General features: G+C 38.0%; 1 protein-coding gene across 3 annotated transcripts in view; it reads left to right on the top strand.

Moving 5' to 3' along the window:
• The first annotated feature begins 326 nt into the window (after positions 1-326).
• IP3K1 (inositol-trisphosphate 3-kinase-like protein) overlaps positions 327-20,959 on the top strand; it is a 23,710-nt gene continuing 3,077 nt past the window's right edge. The window contains exons 1-2 of one of the 3 annotated variants that reach the window (XM_011507685.1): positions 327-676; positions 19,848-20,228. In XM_011507685.1, the coding sequence (XP_011505987.1) occupies positions 560-676; positions 19,848-20,228 (498 nt within the window). In that variant the 5' untranslated portion in view covers positions 327-559. Of the gene's footprint in view, positions 677-12,806; positions 12,942-19,576; positions 19,761-19,847; positions 20,229-20,959 lie in introns of those variants that run through there. The other 2 variants (XM_011507686.1, XM_011507684.1) reach the window with 2 other exon arrangements.

Below are 20,959 nucleotides of genomic sequence, written 5' to 3'. Positions count from 1 at the left end.
ACGATAAGTAACGGCCAAAACCGCGCCGAAAATCGTCGGCAGCAACGAGCTCAGCCAGTAGTTACGGTCGTGGCGGCTCCGCGGCCTAGAGTAGGGGCACCGTAAGCGTAAGAGACGGAACACGAATAAGAGAGTCGGAAAGAGAACGAGAGCAAGACAGACATATCGACCGATCGACCGACCGACCGAGAGATGCAGAGAGAGAGAGAGAGAGAGAGAGAGAGAGAGAATAAGAGCGAACAAACGATCGAGTGAGTGAGTGAGCGAGCCAGTGAAACGGATAGAGAGAGAGAGAGAGAGAGAGAGAGAGAGAGAGAGAGAGAGAGAGGGTCAATAAAAGAAGGTGGCCGTCGTGGGGTGAGCCAGTGTACCGTTCGGTCAGCTCGTGGTAAGGAGTGTTTTCGAGCGGAAGTGAGGCGTGCCGGCGCCCGCGAGTGACTTTGATTCTAAGGCAGCCAATAATAGCCATTGGTGAGCCGCGATTAGTGAGGTGCGAATGAGGCCACCCCGACTGCCCGGATCACGAACACCCGAGCATCGACGAGCGTAACGCCTGAGGATGTCCAGCAGCGTGTGCCACGCGCCTCTCCCAGCCAGGATGGAAGCCTTCACAACGAGGATCTGCCTCAGGGCGGTCGACCAGTACGAGCGGCTCCTCCAGCTGCACTTTAAGAAGGTGACTCAGGACACCGGCTTCCCCAACCATTCGCTCGTTACCACCCATCCATATACTACACCCACCCCCGGCCCCGTCCACTCGTTGACCCTTCGTCTCTCCAATCCACCTACCTACCTACCTACCTACCTACCTACCTACCTACCTACCTACCTACCAACCCCTAGAGTCGCAACTTCGATTTTTTTATCCTCGGAACCCATAGACCGACGAAGCTTCGCCTCGAGTGAACAGCCCAGCCACCCGAAGCCCTTTTCACAAACGGTGGCCAATAATTTTCAGTCCACGAGCTGCGGCGAAAATCACTTGGTTGACTTAAGCGAACCACCACATTGCCGTCTCATTAATTAAATCACTAATTGCCTCGTCGACTCGATACTGTCAATTTATCAATTCCGAGAATTTATTAAAACTGGCGTCGCTCTCCTGCCTCTTATTCGCGATATTATTAATTTCACGCCATTAATCGTAGCACGTAATCGCTGCGTAAATTAAACTCTAATTTTTTTGCACTACCTTTACGGCGAATGCACGTGATATTTTCAGTATTGATTCAATGTCTTCGTAATGCATTGTCGGGACGAGCCTCGACGAAACGCCCGCGTTCATTACCCACGATAATACGGCCTCTTTAAGTACATCCGTATCGGTAATTAGTCATGTCATGTCGTATCTGCAATGAGACCATCGAGCGCGTCAATGCGCACGATTAATCGCTGCTCCTCGAGACCTGAAATTATAAAGCTCGGCCGGACGATTAAAATTCAAAATACTCCTGCAGAATGTGGGGAATTTATGGGGAATTTTCAGCACATCGTGTAGTGGCCCCACGTAACCGGCATTCATTGATTTTCGACCGCCGCTATACGTGGTTGTTGTACCCGAGATTAGTCGGGGATTAGTCGCCCCTCCACCCACCCACACCACCGCCATCACTTGTTCTCACTATCTATCTCTCTCACTCTCTCTCTCTCTCTCTCTCTCTCTCTCTCTCTCTCTCTCTCTGTCTTCATCTATCTCTCAATTTTTGGCTATGCCGTGCAATCAATCTTCTTGGTGGGTGGGTGGGTGGGGCGGCACGTAACCGGGGGATGATACTGCAAAATCGTCTACAACTACAGGAAACGCCGAATTGAAATTGAAATTGTTAAGATATCGGGCTCGTTGCTATAGTCGCTGATAAGTTCTCGCCGTGGATTTGGAATTGGCGCAGGCAACGCAATCTCGCTCGAGCGATTGCTCCATTTACAGCGATCGAATGACAATGTTTCCAGTCTCATTTTTATTAACTATTAACAAAGTATTTGCATCCGATAACGCATAACGTAACGATGATATGGATATGCACGGCAGGGGGGGGGGGGGGGGGGGTTGGGTTGGGGGGGGGGGGGGGGGGGGGTAGACGAAGAGGGTAGAGGGTAGAGGGGAAGGAAGAAGGAAACGAAACGAAGCACGACAAAACAAAAAACAAACAAAAATAAAAGAAAAATTGAATAAATGAAACGATAGTGCGAAGCATATAAACTTAGTAAATTTTCTCAATCGTTACTCTTTGACATTGAGCCAATACGAAGTTTCCGATAGCAGTTTAAAGTTGCGATTCAACAAAATCAATACGAAGGATAAAACAAAAATATGCATTTTTCCTCACATTACGCGAACAATTTCGTAATTTCATAATTCTCAGTGGCCTGCACGCACCTACATCACGCGTGCATTAATTTTAAAATAAATACAATTTATTCATTTAATTTGATTGCGAAAGTAATGGTGCTTTATCTCATATTTACATATTACACTCATTGGCCGATAATGAAATTAATATAAGCTTCGAATTAGCGAAGCAAAAAATTAAAAAAAAAAAAAAAAAAAAAAAAAAGAGAGAGAGAGAGAGAGAGAGAGAGTGAAAGAAAAGACTAAAAATACAAATTTAAGACCAAAAACTAATGATTCATTTTAAAGGAAATATAATTTTAATTGCGGGACACTCGCTTTTAGAATGCGCATTGAAATAAGAAATTATTTTCATTTAGCATATACAATTTTAGTTTTAGCTAAATATAGACGTGTTTACAAATATTGTCTTTCATTTTCATGATGATGTCGCGAGTAGAAACGTGCCAATGATTATATTGTCCTTCCCTTTCCGGAAATGCAATATCCCTGCTCTTTTACAAATTTACAATTTGTAAAGTCTTTTCTCTGACAGGCTATAAATCAATTTCTTCTCATATCATCGCATATTTGTGCCAAATAAATTGTTGCCTTTGTCGCCTCCTGGGAGTAAATAATTCCGCAGAAAGGATAAAATTTTCTCATTTAACGTTTTATGTTAATTTAGAAATACATTAATATCTCGCGATAATTTGTGTTATACATTTAAATAACAAATTTATCGATTACCGTGCGGTTGCTGCATTTGCTTTAACGTATGGATAAGCCAACATATTAACAAACGTTCCTATCGAATAAATAAATATCACGACGACAGAACCTGCGCTTCTTGGGAAAAGGAGGGAAGGAGCCAAAGAGAGTTGCAGGAAGTACCACTAACGCTGCGTTACTAAGTGCGCTAACAACGACTCGGGATTTAAATATCATTGCTCATTCGTCGCGTATATTTTGCTTCTTACATTTTAATTTCTTGTGTTAGGAGGTAGTGGTGATGGAGGAGGAGGTGGGAGGAGGAGGAGGAGGAGGAGGAGGAGGAGGAGGAGGCGGAGGGGGTGAACAGCGTGGGCGGTGATTGCGTGAAGATGGTGATGGCGGGGTGGGGCGGGAGGGAGAGAGGGTATATAGCATGCCGACTAGTCCACCGGTACCTGTACTACGCATGCGCCGGTAGTGTGTCATTGTAGCTCCCGCAAGAAAGAGTCGTAATGTTGTTAACTCGAGCACGACCATGACGATGACGACAAGAATACTAATGATTATGGTAGTCACGATTATAATTTTTATTCACTGTTATGGCACCCACTGGATGTCGCTTTCTTCGTCCTTACCTTATATCGGCGAAATTGACCTATCGTTAAACATTAAATTTTAAATGTAATTATCTTCGATTATCCATTCGTCCTAGTTTCTCAATAGTCGTGCGTGCAAATGAAATTATTCTGTCTGCTATGGTGAATTATAAAAGTAAAAGAGTAATGCAATTTTTTTTTGACTATCTTTTAGTCTTCTAGCTTTAAATATAACTTTGCACGATTAGGTCTTACTGAAGAAACTAGTTTTCCAATTCTAAAATGTTTCTTAGAATAATTCTCAGCGAGCGTCAATGTTTGTTATATTTTAGATTTTATGTATTTTTCAATGTTCTTGAATTGCTTTATATTATTGGAATTTTGTCCTATTTTAGTGCACAAACAGTTTACGATCGATTGGTCATTTCAAACTATTGGCTCGAGCTATTGGCTATATTAAATTTTTAATAATTTTTAATCATCAATGCCTTATATTTACTACTTAATTTATAAAAATATATGTATCTTTACATATATTTAATACAGACATCACTTATAAATTAACTTAATAGCAAATTCGACTTCGAGGAATAAGTGCATTATACGTAATATATATAAATACTTAATATATACAAATTCTTACAACCTAACCAATTTTGCATTTGTCTTCTGTACATTCTTATTCTACAAAATACTTTCACATAAATAATATATTTATATAATTGTATGTGTAGATTGAATACAGATTTTTTTTTTTTCAGTAATATAATTAATAGCGCACGGTAATTTGTTTATAAGCGTGGTACACGTGAAATTTAGTTGTCACTAAAATTCATGACAGTTCCTATATGAATCACGGATAAATATTTAATAATAGTTTTATTTATAAAATATTTATAAAAATATAGTTAATTAATGGTCACTGTGTCATTTCATTCTAATCGACAATACACAGTACATCCGTATGTAATCTTCCTACATCCTATATAATTCTTATTGATCTTCTTTTAATTTTCTCTCTCTCTCTCTCTCTCTCTCTCTCTCTCTCTCTCACTCACTCTTAGCTTTTTCGTTCCGTCATTTGCATATATAAATCTATACGCTTATGTATCAATGGATTTGTGTAGCTTTATAATTTTTACCAAGCTTTAGTGGATATAATACATTTAATCTTAAATTACTGTTCGCTATAACGCATAAATAATTGAATTGGAGGGTCAGCATCGGTGATTACTATGCTCGATTTCTTTTTAATATTGACATTCAATAATAATTCATTATACAAAGACTTTCATGACCTTGAAGGCATTGCTCGCTTTACAACACTTTGCTTTATTACAATACTTTAACTGTGTTTTTATGTTGTGGTTTTTAATAATCATCCAATATATTTTTCTAATATTATATTCAGCTTATTATTTTCAAATGTAATTAATGACTTTTGAAGCGGTACTTTCGAAACGGATAGTTTTTTTTAAGGAGAATCGCACGTCTCAATGCCGGCATCGCCGTATCTACTTGCTTATCTCAGCAAAATATTACGATTAAAAGAATAAGAGAATGAAAGGAGTGGAGTAATTGGGTCGAGCAGTACATGTAATTGCGTGTATTTGTCCTGAATTTTTAAGCTCGTTAATGCGCGAACAATGCCCGGATTAATTGAAAAAATTTTCCAAACCAAACTTCGTTGCGCACCGTCTTCGAGCAATGTCTCGTATCACGTATCATCTTCTCGTAACTAAAAGTTCGTAGACGGAGCAACGAATTTCTTACTTTCACCCAAGCGAGATGAGCCAGTTGCAAAAGCAGTTTCCTTATGCTCACTTATCCGAGAGGGGAGGAAGGCCGCGACGATCAAACGATCGCGCCGCACTATATGGATAGCTCGTGGCCACGAAGAAGACGCTGACGCTGCTGGAGGAGGGCAAGCGTGAAGCGCAAGGAAGAAGCGATAGCTGTTCTCTTACGTGCCGCGTAGAGGTTCGTTGATATCCGGTCGCCGATGGCGATATCCGGTATCGACCGCTGGACGCAGGAGCGACGGCTCGTTATCGCAGGACTCGCCGACTGTGGTCGTTGAACCCTCGTAACTGACGTGGACGAGGATCCGGGCGAGCGCCATTGGCAATCGATGACGACATTCAGTTCGCGCGGAGCGATCTTTTTTATAAACATTCTTCCATCTCACTCGTTATCGTCCGTTTCCTGGTAATTGATTGTTGGAGCGGTACCAGGAGCAGTGGCGTTCCAAAAATCGGCGCTTTCGCTGTCCAATGAAATGGCCTGTCCCCCTTGGGCCTTTGTCGACGCCGTTGACGCTAATTGCTCGCATGTACCGCGAGTGTTAAATTTGCGAGCGCAATTCACTCGAAGACGAAGAGAAATTCGTAACCTCGATTTCTACCCTTACGAATGGTCGTAATTTTGAATTGAATTTTAAAGAACTGCCCGAACGGCCCGAACGGTCCACGTTCCGAGGCATTCAAGAGCTTCGTGGGTAAGATCTGTATTCTCGTGAATTTTTTTTTTTTTGACAACTGCTTATATCAGCGTGACCTTTTGGCACTTTGGTGACGTGGTTAATTTTGAATGAAAATGGATCAAAAGAAGATGACGCAAATGCAAGAGGAATTTTGTTGGAGGGGACGATGGATATAAGACTGTGGCATCAGAAGCTTTAGCTTCTATTTATTATCAATTCCGTGAGAGGCAACAAGAATTGAGATAGACGGAAAAACAGACTCAAAGTTTACTTTTATAACGCAGCAATACGTAACGATTGCGCTAAATGTTTCGCATCTAACGTCTGAGCTACTTAAGCCATTGTTTTAAAGTAAATATTGATATGGGAAAATGACGCTCTGACATTTAATTTCGTTTTGTCGAGAATCATACGTATACGATTGTTTCTTAACATATCTTCGTCATTGGTAGGATCTTCGCCAGAAGACAACTAAACGCCTAAATAGATTAGTTTCTTTTAGCAATGCCATTTCCCATGGAAACATATGTCTTTCTTACGCACGTCGCACTGAACATTTAGAATAATGAATAATAAGAGCACAGGCATTTGTTAAATCACGCGTACGTATTTATAAATATCAGGCGATAAGAGACGGAATATAAAAAAGAATTTACTTCACACTCTTTAGAAAATTATCGAAAAATATTATATAATCTTATATTTATAAATTGTTATTGATAGCTTATAAATATATCGCTAGTTCGGTGATAAATTGTTCCACTTGGGAAAATTTTTCATCAATGACGTAAGAAATAAATAATAAGAATGCATACTTTGGCGAATGATTTATTAACAATTTCAGAATTACTGCTAAACTTATTCAATTCCTCTTCCTTTAAGCACAGATGTTCTTTATTCCAATATTAACATAACGCTTATACTCAACAATAATACATAATGTGTAAACGTAAAAACTGTAATGTAAATTCTGCTCCTCGATAGCAATTATTCTCGTACCAATGAGCTTTGTGCATAAAGCCGTACGTGCCTTCACATTCGATATAATGTTGATATATTGTAAAAGCTTGGCAATTTTTGTCGTGCAAATAAATTGGAACATCGGAGAGTCCTGTATGGGCGAAATCGTGCTTGGCTGATGGTTGATTAATTTTATTGCTCGATCGTGGCTCGCGAGCCATTTACTCGCTCTGACAATTATATTTTCATAAAATAAAATAATATTTATAATTATTTGAAATATTAAAAATAGTGTGCTCTCTGTGTCGTGTGGAGACACGCGTCACAGCCGCACGTTCCATTATGTAGCTTCGTACACAATTGATAAAATATCAATATCGAGTCGGCTGCGCATCGCTCGAGCCCGAATAAACTAGATAAATTCAAAGCTCTTATCAATGTATCTAGCCGACACTTGGCACATCCGTATGATAACGTCATCGCAAAGCGTTTCTCCGTTGATAAGCGGAGGCCCACGACCTCGTGCCCACTTTCCAGGACTCGAGTACGAAGAGAAATGAGGTCCCACGACAGACTCGAAATAGAGCCATAAGCGATATTACGAGGGCATTACTCTCGAGCCGACCTTTCCTACATACACATACCTCTCTTAAAGTCGAACGTCCCATCCATTTTTTCTCGACAAAAGTTATATATATATATATATATATATATATATATATATAGAGAGAGAGAGAGAGAGAGAGAGAGAGAACGTGGGAGTAGGAGATAGTAGATTGCATATAGGAAATGACGTCGATCGTGTGACACACTTCGGACGAGTGTGCGAACCGGTTAACTCGGCGTACGCGCGTGCCATTATGTGGATTTCGTGGAGGGATCGTAACGAAACAGCATCGAAAGAGTCGAGTCCGCGATCGCCGTTCATTCATACGCCTGCGTCTGCGATACATACAGGAGACAGAGAGAGAGAGAGAGAGAGAATGGCCATGAATTTATGCTAATTGGCCCAAAGTGAAAAAAAAATCTTTTACCGGACCTATGATTCCCATTTGCAGAGCCATTATTATGACCAACTCCGATATGATTGTGCCGACGCCACGCGCATGCGCGCATGGTGTAGTCCGGATGGCGGTAATCACCTGTCTCGATAATGCTTTACGTATGCTACGTGTAACGGAACTTTTACCTAAGGATCGTGCGATAATTATCCTTGGCCGTCTCCTTTGATGCTTAACCTGATTACGGTAGTTGATCCGCATCCTTACCGCTAACATTACAATCGCCAATATCTCATGCGTGACCCGCCTTCCTTTGATAATCATTAATTTTAATGAATAGACATGGATAGCTTCCGCCTGATTATCATTCCGCTCCTATTCCCACACGTCCTCCACTCATTTTTCACAAATGCTCTGTGTTACTTTCTTTCTTTCTTTCTTTCTTTCATTTTTGGATTTTATCTTTTAATAACGCTCTATGCAAATAATTAAGCGTGTCGCGAGTAATCACCGCGACCTTGAAATAATCGCATCCAAAATAAGCCTTTATAGCACGATTTACATTATTTCAAAATTACGTTAAAGTTGTAGCAGTTCAATGCGATGCACGCGTTTCTAACTTTTAGCAAGTAAAAAACAAACTTTATGACTGTTTACTCGTTGCGATATTTGCAACGTTGAAAAGCGTATAGTACGCAATCAATGTTTATTTAATTTTTAAATTAATTTTATTTTCTATAAGTATGCTAGAGAGAATGAAAATACGTCGTGTAAATTTGTAAATAATGAAAATTACCGTAAGAACAAATATAAATTCCAATTATAGGCAAGTTATCGTAAATTTCATAGCAGAATATATTGTTCTGTTAATTTACAATATTGTTTAATAATACAAAACCTATTTAACCAATTTATAATTGTACAATATTTCCCAATTGACAATTTCGTTACAATAAATATTGCTAAAACAACATTAATAACAATTATCACGTTATTTGCTAATAACCTTTTTCTTCGTTTTTCGTCTTTTTTCTTCACTGTGCCTGTGCAGCGATTGTCGGGAAAAATATTCCTAAGCAAGCAAAAAATATCTAAACATAAATTATAATAAATTAAAGAAAAATACATATATGTAAGCAAAATATTTTGAATGCGGTATTGCATAAACGCGACTCTAACAATATTTATGAACCAATTCTCACAATTAATTTTGTATATCTATTAATATTTTTGTTGCATTACTCTAATTAATATTCAGTTTTAAAAAATTTATACGAATAAATTAATTTACTGTGCAATCTCTTATCCACGACTTACAAAGGAAGTGTACAAATTTCATGTATTGCGTTAATTCGAAATATTTGGTTTGAAGATTTTACTATAAATAGACTTCTAAAGTCCTACACATTCTCACGTGTTTGTCGTCATTATTTCCTAGAAACTCAAAATTTATGTGCAGATATTTGTATCCTAACTTTTTTTTTTTTTTTTTTTTTTACTTCTTACGTTCATGAAATTAAATTGCACATTACATAATGCGTGTTCAGCATTTAATAATGACATATGAAAAGTCTCATGCATATTTGACAATACAAGGAGTAACGGATTGGCAAATTCATTTGTACAGGCATCAAATGTTTTAAGATTGAAAAATTGCACGCGTATGTACAGAATTGTAGAAAATGACGACAAGAACGTCAGGAATAGTCGAAGGAAATACTTGGATCTGTAACCATTCCTGTCACCATACCATTAATCAATCCTTCGTGCGAATAAGCTTTGCGTGCGGATATGCATACATCTTGTTGAAAAATTCTGAAAAAAAGCCTTAATAATGCGTTGATTGTCTTGATATTGATGAAGTAAGCGACAGCAATAACGAACGCAATAATCGAAATATAATTTTCATATGTTTGACAGAATTATTAGAGGATTTGTGATAATCCACGCAATTGACTTATCAAACCTTTTAGCTCAACGTATTTGATGAATCTGCATATTATCCTATGCTATATCAGATTTCTCGTAGAGTACGGATTATTTATAATATATATGCATAGAGAAACATAAATTATATATTGGATTAGTTTTCTCGAATTAATGACATTAAATTTTATTATTATATTAATAATATGAAAAGAGAGAAAAGTTAAAATTATGCTGAAAAATTATAATTATAATAACCACTGGGTATCATAACCCTATTACTTATAAATTGTAAAATAACATTAATTTATACGAATGAATTTTTTGTCTTTAGTATGTTAGCATCTTAACTAATAAATTACCGAAATCAACGCTCAAAGCATGCTAAGCCCCATTTATTAAGCAAATAAATGGTTTTTCATTTTATGTAAATGTAACTCATATTTGAAAGTAGAAACAGACTTTTTGTTAAAAGTGCTCGCTAGCATGTACGGGAATCTGTGTAAAATTCTCTTAATTCCAATGTCTTGCAAATATATAAAAGGAAGAAATTATTTTCAAATATTGTCAACATTCCTTTCTTCCTGACTTATGCAATTATTATGACCCGAATAATAAAAAAGGAAATTATGTTATATATTGCAAAAGAAATAAAAATTTACAGTGTAATGCAGAAAACGGTAGATTTGAAAATACTAATTACGTGTTATTAGTCAATATTATCGTTTTTAAAATAAATATGCTAATATTGTATTTACACTTTATTTTAATTTTTAGTGTTAAGTTTATTAGCATTTATTAGTGGCACTGCAATATTAACATTTTAATATAAATTATAAAATGTTAGGCGCGCACTTCAAATACATGTAAAATCTTAAATTGCGCGCAAGAGTTTAATGGAGTATTAAATATAAAACACTAAAAGTGAAATTAATCATTTTGATTTTTAGAATTATTTTGATTTTTAGAAGATAACCTAAGCGCCAAATAAAAATTAAGAAACAATTTCGATTCCATAAATATTATGCTGCTCTTTCATTCAATGTGAATATTGTAACAATATTATCTCTGTTTTGTGTGCGTCAAGGATTTTAACGAAACTATGCTCATCTTGTATATTCTAGTTAACGGTTAAAAATAAAGATGCAAAAAATAAGAAAGGCAAAAGTATGAAATGCATACTAAGTATTGTACTTTCAATACGGAGTGAGTAGTGAGTGAGTATGTAACAACCGTTGTCACTTTTCTCCAGTGACACCTGTGTAACTCTGCTCCACCAGACATTTTCCACATCTCACGTATGCTCACATCAAGCAAACAGCGATCTCATCTTCCTACATTAATAGATCCATAAACAATTATTATGTTTAATTAAAATAGAATTAGAGAATAGCATTTTTTACTTTATGAAGCTTTAGAATTAAAAATTATTAAATAGGTACGCACACACTCGGAAAAGATGAAAGATATTTTCACTATGGAGCACGAATACTCTCCACCCCCACCACCACCACCACCACCCCCACTCCTCACTTACATCTAAAAATTCGAATCGTAAGTCAATTATTAATTGGCTGTATGTTTGACAATTATTCATTACACTCTTAATATCATCATTAATAATAAGTATACCAACGTGAATAAACATTGAGCGTATGCTTTATATTTAATTCAAAAATATTCCGTGGAAATTCGTATCGATAAAGTATGCAATAAATACGGAGGAATTATACAAGTGAAATTCGCGATAAAAACTATGGCGATGGTTTTGCGTAGCGTTTTATTAGAGCAAGAGAGTCCGAGAGTCCGGTAGTAATGCAACGTTGATAAACTCCAGTGCACGAAAAATATTAAATTTATCAAACACAAGACAATCGATTAGAAGCATCCGTACGTCAAATATCATTCGATTCATTTATTCATGCAAGAAAGTCCGATGACGACGCTGCGCCTCCTTATTACTTTTGCAAATGATACTTCAACGCGCGAAACTCCTTCCACTCGGCTGTGCTGCTAATCTTTCCAGTTTTCAATTTCAGTACTACTTGAAATATTCAAATTGCGCTCGCTTGCGCGCATGCAAATTAACGAGAGAATCCTCGATAATTAATCAACCGCGTAAGCTATACCGATACCCAAATACTTTACTAATTTCTGAATTCTCGATATGTTTGGCGAGCAAAAGCCAAGTACGCGCGTCACGTTGCCCCGTGCACACCTCACTGGCCAACGACGATAAATTATTAAAACGAACAAAGTCTCGAATTTTCGACGAAATGTTATAAAAGCATCGGTGTGGCTCTCAAACGAGACATAAGTAAGTAAAAACAAAACATAATTATAATAAATCGCTTCTAGGCGCATAAATACGTCTGTATCTAAAAAAAAAATCGCGCGCACGCGGACATTGTTAAGCGTCGAGGTTCGCGCAATGGTGAGCATTCGCTAAATATCACAAATAACGAGCTGCCCCTCGGCGAATAAATTACCAAAGAACGAGCTGAAAAACTCCTGCCTCCAGCGATATATACGCCGCCTTAAAAAGCCGCGCGCGCACTCGCAACTTACATATTGGCCGAGGCGTATCGTAGTCACGACGACGCCCAAGCGGCTTCGCGCGCGCACGCGCGCACACACACACACACACACACACAAACGCACGTATGCGCGAGCTCGTGCGGAATATCAAATTCATTTCCCCCCCTGGCCGACGGCGATCACGACGTCTTCGCCGTCGTCCGGAGACGCCTCTGCGCGTCACGTTGTAAATGCGCATATGAAAACTCGTAGTTGTGAAATCCCCTCGCAGCCGCTTTCCGTCCATTTGGTTTTTTTCCCCGCTAAGATCATCGCGCTTCTGCCTGTGCTCGTTCGATGCTGCACCGGTGAAAGTTTCATTCTGGGAGATCTTTTCCGATAAGGTGAAAATCAAGGTGAACGGTTTTTTCTTTATAGTAAATTCATTGATTCGAGTCTGCGCGAATTGTAATTATTATTATTCATCGAGCTTTTGCTTCCAAATGATTAACGAACTTTATCGCCCGTTGCTCCTCCAATGAAACGATGATTGAGATATTATTATAATCATACGAGAGAGTAAGAGTGCATAACTAACGTCTATATATCAATAATATCCACGTAGATGTATATGTATGTATGTATGTATATATTATGCGAGTCGTGATCCCGTCATTTTCCCTTCACTGCTCTATTTGGGAAATTAGCCAAAGTAATTTAATGACTCTGAGCGGCTAACGCGAGAGAAAGAGTAAGAGATTAAGAAAATTGCTATAGCACATTTTAATAGCGAAATTGGAATGCCTAGTCGCGCGGCATTACAGTTGCACGCGTAAATCAATTCCCCGGAGGTTACACTTTCGTATATTTGAACGTCGATCGAAAGTGTGAGATTGTAAAAAGCTTTTACGACTTCTTCGCGTCATTTAGTTATTTCGCACTTTTTATAAATATCTTGGTTTAATGTGCATTCAAAAGAAGATAATTATTATACTTTTTTCTTTACGAGTTTAATATCTTAGCCGCAATTTTATTTACTTAAGCATACGTACAAGATATGTTTAAGTATTTAATTTTTTTTTTTTTTTTTTTTTTTTTTTTTTTTTTTTTTTTTATAAATAGATATTATGAAAAATCATAGTAGATAGTATGAAAAATTGCACGCTAATATAAAGGAAATTCTTTATTCTTTTTTTTCTCTCTTTTTCGTCGACGTTCCAATATTATACAATATTTACGATAAATACAAAATCAAACAATAATATCGATTATATCATAACAATGTTACGGCTTGATTGACATAACAATAGCATTGAGAAGTAGAATTGAGAATAAATGGTATTAAACATTCGCATATATAGTAAAACTGACTATATATGAAAATGATTGGATATTCAATTATTCTTAGCATTTGTGGCATTAAGCTTAAGTGACAAAAATAAAATGGTATTGTTTTATGGTAATTATGGCTAAAGTACGATTCAATTGCACAATTTATATTACATCGAGCTGGATTCGTGAGTAATTTATAAAGTCGTAAATTCATTACGATTTAGACATTTAATTGAGTATATAATTCTTTATTGTGTTCCGTTGTTACAACTGAAGCGAAACTTTCACAATCATAATGCGTTGTCGATAATCGTTGATATTGCACTTGTGCTCTCAAAAAAGTTTTGGCTGTTAAAAAAATTAATTAATTAAGTCGATGCTGTTTCTTTACAATTGACCATACAGTAAAGATCGATAATTACACAAGAGGTGGCTCTCTTGTGATAATGAATATAATAATATAAACAGTGTCGATTGAAGATGTTGAAACGTGTCCCAAAATTGGCAATCGGTGCTGGTATATTTTCGTAAATTATTTGCTCCTCGTCTCACGTGAATATTATCGTGAAGTTACCAGAACTAGATCTTGAAAATTAGAATGAAAATAAAATATGCGTGTATTAATGCTTATGGTTTTAATGGTATTGTGTAGCATATGCACGAGTTATGGAATGTATTACGGTATAAGATGACCCATAAATTTCTCCAATTATACACTCGTTCAATGAACAGTAATTTGCTTTTAAAAATAACACCTTATTTTTATTCAATAAAATTCATTCGATAATTACTATATTATTATTGATAAGAAAAACAAGATTTTCATTCCTCCCATAAGATAAAACACTCCTCTTATATTAATAAGATAATGTAAAGTGAATACTGGTTTTAGCCAATTATTATTAATTAAATATTTATAAAACAACTTAAGCCGACCTTCGTTGATTTTAACATGATATTTTAAAGAGCTGTTTGTGAGCTTTTGATTGAAACGTCCTTTACTTAATCCGTGCAGGCATATTTTAAAGTAAAGAGTTTTAATAATTAAATAATCGTCTATCGTGTTTACTTATTTCATTGAAATCAAATTTCGAAGCAATAAAATATCGACCTTTCTACCTGTTGTGAAGCTTTAAATTTTCATCAAAGCTTTAAATTCCTCAAAGCTTCTTTATTCACGATGTCGTTCGATTTATCGTGTTAACATTAACTTTCATGTCTCCTTCTATTATCGAAAATAAAAATATAGCTATAATTACGAAATAACACTTACCTATAAGATTTGCATGTATTGCTAAATATCGAGTTGATAATACGTGTTTTAAAAAATTCAATTTCTTTTTACAGCAGCCGCTTAGAAATCGTCTACCTTGTTTATTTGCTGAAAGTTTGGGATAAGCTATGATATCTACAAATATTAATTATTAAAATAGCTTATAAGTTCAATGTAATTTTTGATAGCATTTGAGTGATTATCTGAAGAATATATTTAAAGGAAAAAGAAAAAAAAAAGATTTTTCTTTATAGAAAATAGATCACGTTATAATTATTCATCGCATACATCTAATACTAATCCATCTAAAAACCAACGTAATGCAAAATTAAAAATTTTACTGTATATTCTTCATTCTTAATTTTCCAATTTAACAATGAAAAATTAAATCGTTTTATCAGATCATATTAGCAAATCTTATATTATTAAATCCTGAAGGAATTTATATATATACATTAACTATGTATGTAACTGATAAAAATAATATGTAATTCTTTTAATATCCTCATATGTTTGAAAGAAATTGTCAATTGATCGTTAAAAAGGGATATTTAACGAAGGCGTATTTATATTTATAAACGTTATTAATTAATTATCCTTCAATAAATGATTTGTAGTCGTTAATTATCTCGAGAATAACACAAGCTCTTTTTCACACAATCTGTTTATTACAAACAGTGTCGGACACATTTATTATTCTCCATCATTATTATAACTCCCAAGCCTAAGTGTACATTATATTTTCTTTGCCCATGTTCGTAAATTTGCTTAATTATAAATAGGGCAAGAGACAAGCTTTCACGTTAGTTGAACGATGCACATGTAAGATTTTCGAAAAATCAACAAACAAATGAATTAATAATATACGTAGGCGATATATTTTAAATCTAGAATACACCGTTTAATTTCCAACTATTTGATTTTTAGGAGCGATTACAATCACTTTCCTCCTTCTAAAATAAACAAAACGGTTTTGTTTTTCATCATTTGATCCGTTGCTTCCTGTTACAATAAATACTGGCATACTACTCTTATACAAATTTATGCAAAGCTTTGCAAAAGACTTGGACGCTAATTATAGAACTACTTAATAGCCAGTCATTTAGATAGGTAAAGCATGAATTAAAAAGCGGTAGCTTGTATTTTATACAAAATTAATATCATAAATCATACGTGCTTATAGTGTAACGTTGCGTATTAAAAATAAAGTGGCGAATATAGACAGTTTATATTGTGTCACGCAAAATGCCTATAACAATGTAATGTTCCACTATGTTTACGAGTAAATTTTTAACGATACTAAGATATTTGCATCCGAGGGGAGAACAAGAATTTCGTGTGTTCGAGGCGAACGTTGATTATTGGTAATAAGCCTACTGGAAAGCCGATAAATCTCTCGTTTCCGCTTCCGACGATTCACGATAGAGTTTTACAGTCCCCAACTACCAATACTACTACTACCATTATCAGCTGTAAAATATTAGATAACACATACGTGCAGGCGCGTAAGCTCGCACGCACGCACGCACGCACGCACGCACGCACGCACGCACATCGTTTTAGCACTCGGCGTGCCATCGGATATTACCGAATCTCTTGATGGATCGACCTACCTTTCCTCAAATTGAGAGAAACGATACAATACAAATATTAATGAATCACTACTTGCATATTCATACATACGTTTAGCACTTAAGTAGATATATAATTTGATTTTATATTTATATTATTTATGACGTAAGTAAGTAGCCACTGAAATCCGAGTGAGTCAATTATAAATAAAATATTACTGCGCACGCATGCATGCATGATATGCACATAATTTTATATTCGCGTATTGCCGTAATAATTACTTCGACCAACAAAACGTTATTGAAATTTTTACGAATCTCTTGTCATAATTACAACAATAAATCAAATAAATAATAATAATGTATTGCGAGCGTGCAAAAATAACGTTATGGGTATCCTGTACGTTTATCATATGTCGAGCGATGGTCGCAATGTTTATTTACAGTCATGAGGTTCCCGTATCGCGTACGTAAACTTTGACGTTCTCCAAACGCTCATTGGGCGCACGCATACCCGAACGGGCACCTCGCACGCCTTCTCCCTAAATCGATCATTTGAAATTCGTAACCGCCGTTAAGGATGAATAGCGAGCGATCGATGATTACGGCACGCACTGCTAGTACGCCCGAATGAGACAATTGCCGACACGACTACCTCCGTAAATAATTAAGGAAGCCTCGTCGAGGAGCTACGCACACGTACAGTCGGCTATATCTCCCTGGCCAGTGGACAATGAACGTTTTAATGATAAAAGCGCTTGAATAAAATCGGGATCGTCCAATTAGCTCGTGAATGAGCGATCGACTCGATATATCGTTACTCTCGAAATTGCCGTTAGAGGAGACACAGGGTACGCGAAAGGCTCGAAAAGCTTCGTAATTAGAATCGACACGACAGTGAGAGAATATCCGGGCTCGCGGTCACGCTTTATTACGCCAGTGTCATCGAGCGCGCGAACGGCTTATCGACTTGGCAGTGCGTGCGATAATGAATTCGCGGGCGCGGAAACAGCGTGGGCTTGGATAATTGCCGGTACATCGCGCTCACGTCATAACTGTCAAAATGCGTCGCGATTCCGATGCGTGCGGTTCTGTGTGCCCGGATGATAAGTGATAGCGCGGATCTCGCTACCGACCGGTGCCTCCTCCCGATTACCATCGTTTTATCGCCGCTCCCACGACGAGGCACCGATGATGTAGGATAAGACGCGCGTACCGCCCTTGCCTGTCCTCCTCCGTCTGCCCCTCCTCGCGCGCTAAAGGCGACCGGCACCGATGAGCGCAACAAGCTCGTCATTGCCATTCAATCATGTCCGACCATTGTATCGATCCTGACCTTGAATCTCGTGCTCTGGCGCACATTGTACTCCAATGTAAACGGAATGATCGAGTGATTGAGAAATCTGGGGCGCATTAAGGAAGTTTGGGATTGACCAAGTGTCGGTGCCAACGCTACCACCATACATTTATCGAATCACGTTACCAATGATCATTACCAAGCAATCGCAGCTTCAGTAATTAAGCCTCTGCATTATAACAGTTTAAAAGAACGTGAAATTGTCGATGTAAAAGTTTAATGGATTGGAGTAGTGATTGAGAAATGCCGCTTAGAGCGAGCTTAAAGCGGCTTAATCGCGTAAACGCGCGTTAAGTCTTGCATCATTTTACGAGGATATAAGCCTTTAGAAAGTCGACCATTGGCGTGCTTAGCGGGGACAATAAATAATTAATTCACTGGTTGCACGACGTGCGCGCAAATCACACAAACAGAAGCAGCACCGTGTTATCACGATCTGACCCTTTTGAAAATAATATATCCCTCTCCTTTATATCGGGACCTCGTATTTCAACATCTACACCAAGGCGATGACGATGACGATCATTCAAAGTTTCCTTTGCCAATCTCTCTTACGGGGCAAATACACGTTAGCTATGTTAGCCGATTTTCCAATTCTTTGACGAACGTAGCTTGTGCTTGTGCGTTACGTATACTCGTAACAATAAAACTTTACTCTATTATAAGTTGTATGTACCTTTGTCGTTGAAAGCAAATATTTATTTAAAATCCACCTTGGGAAATTTTAATGAATAATATCTCGATTAACGTCTCCTTAATTCTACGACGTAATTCTTAGCGCAAATTTGCTGAAATCTTATAACGAAGACGCGAGCCTTTTCTATCATTTCTCACTCTCTCTCTCTCTCTCTCTCTCTCTCTCTCTCTCTCTACCTTGCTCTGTCAATGTCAGGTATACTCACACACAGATATCTACATATCTATCTATCTATCTATCTATCTATCTATCTATCTATCTATCTATCTATCTATCTATCTATCTATCTATCTATCTATCTATCTATCTATCTATCTATCTATCTATGTATGTATGTATCTATTTATCTATCTATTTATCTCTCTCCCCCTCTTCCTATCTATCTTCGACGTTTAAATTGGGTTAAAGATTTACTACTTGACTTGCCAGAGTTCTGGCATTTTACCATGTCACATGTAATAAGACATAAATAAGACTGAGATTATACATGTCACGTTTCTACGAAATTACGATAACAATTTCTCGACGCTGCGTCGAGATCTTTCGAATGACGAAAGATTAAAAGGGCCTCCTAGGCATAATCTCCGATGAATACATAGGCTGAGCGAGATTTTACATTGCGAAAGAGCTGCAAAGGGAGTGCGAAAAAGCCAATGGGACCTCAGCGTCCTCGTTCCCGTGCGACTTCCGCTCAAAGACAAAATCCGTCTCGAATCTTTTATTAGACGCCCCGGCAGCAGTGAAAAAAGCTCGATAGGCCGACCCCCGCGCGGTACTCCTTACCTCGGCAATTAAAATCCTCGGGGCTCGAGGGAACGCGCGAATTCGCTCATCGCCACGACAAGGCAATAGCAAATAATTAGCGGCGCGCGAATCGATATGAAGAGGCAGCGCGTGCATGCACGTTCGAAACGCTTGGCCAAGAAAAACAGCGCCATGGAGAAGATCCAGGGAGCGTCGCTCGAGAAAAGCTCGCTCCCCCACGAGGAGGTCGAGGGGGAGAAGGTGATGGCCCAAGAGCCGAGCGAGCCGTCCACGACTGGCACCTTATATGGCATCTATTTAACCCCGAAATTTTGGATTTGTTTGCAGCCGTCGAGCGGCACGGAGGCGTCGGCGGCACGAGCACCGGGCGACTCCCCCACGGCCAAGGAACAGCGCAGCTTGAAGAATGCGGTGGGCGGCAGCTACTCCGCGGTTAGCGCTTTCCGACAGTGGAAGGACGGCAATAGCGGGTCATCGTCGGGCAGGTCGAGCGACGCGGGCTCGGTCGCGATCCCGGCGACGACGGCGACGGCGATGGCGATGGTGGTGGCGGCTACGGCTACGGCGACGGCTGCGGCAACGTCAACTACGACCGCGGCCACGAAAACGGCGACGCGAGCCGAGATCCGCAACCACGAGCACTTTGCCCGCGTACTGTCCGACGCGACGATGCCCGAGGAGGATCTCTCCCTCAAGTTTCTCGCACTCGTGAGTCTCTCAACCTGGTCCGCGCGTAATACTCTACGCGTCCGTCCCCATCCGAACTCTGTCACGAAATTCGCGGCCTCTTGGTGCGCCGCCATGACCGAGCGACTAATACTCGAAAACAGCGAAATTAATAACAACACGAGCATGAGGATTCCTTCTGCTCATCTCCGCGAGCTTAATTCGTATTTCGCTTGTCTTTCATAAATCAATTGTCCTAATAATACGCGAACGTTCTATCTCGAATCGTTGCCTTTATTATTCTAATTATTCTAATTCAAATTTTAATTTTAATTCCATCGCTATCCTCTATCATTGTTTATTAATCTTTTCTTCTTTTTTTTTCTCCCTCGAAGCAATTACTCTATTTTACATGGAGTGTAAATATTTCCCCATGGAACGCGACAAATGCAATATCCTTATGCCCTATGATTTTATTGCATTTAAGATGCTAATATGTTGTAACATGGAAAAATTGATCCTTCGTTGGGTAAAAGACAATTATTTCAGCGACTATTATATAATAGATCTTCAATTAATAAGTAATTTTACAATCGGAAAAGTATTTTCTTCGATAAAGGCACTTTGTAGACTTGTTGATTTAGTCTTACGAGATAATTCGTTTAATTTTCACCTGAGAATCAGAATGCAGCTTGATTTTCCTTTTTATTAACTTTTGTTACAAAGATAAAATACTTTTGAGTGTACTTGTCAAATACGAACTTCAGCGTCGT

The sequence above is a fragment of the Ceratosolen solmsi genome, unplaced genomic scaffold, assembly GCF_000503995.2.
Source record: "Ceratosolen solmsi marchali unplaced genomic scaffold, CerSol_1.0 scaffold1, whole genome shotgun sequence".
NCBI classification, from domain to species: domain Eukaryota; kingdom Metazoa; phylum Arthropoda; class Insecta; order Hymenoptera; family Agaonidae; genus Ceratosolen; species Ceratosolen solmsi.
The sequence above is the reverse complement of the archived record's forward strand: the minus strand, read 5'-3'. Positions and strand labels throughout refer to the sequence as shown.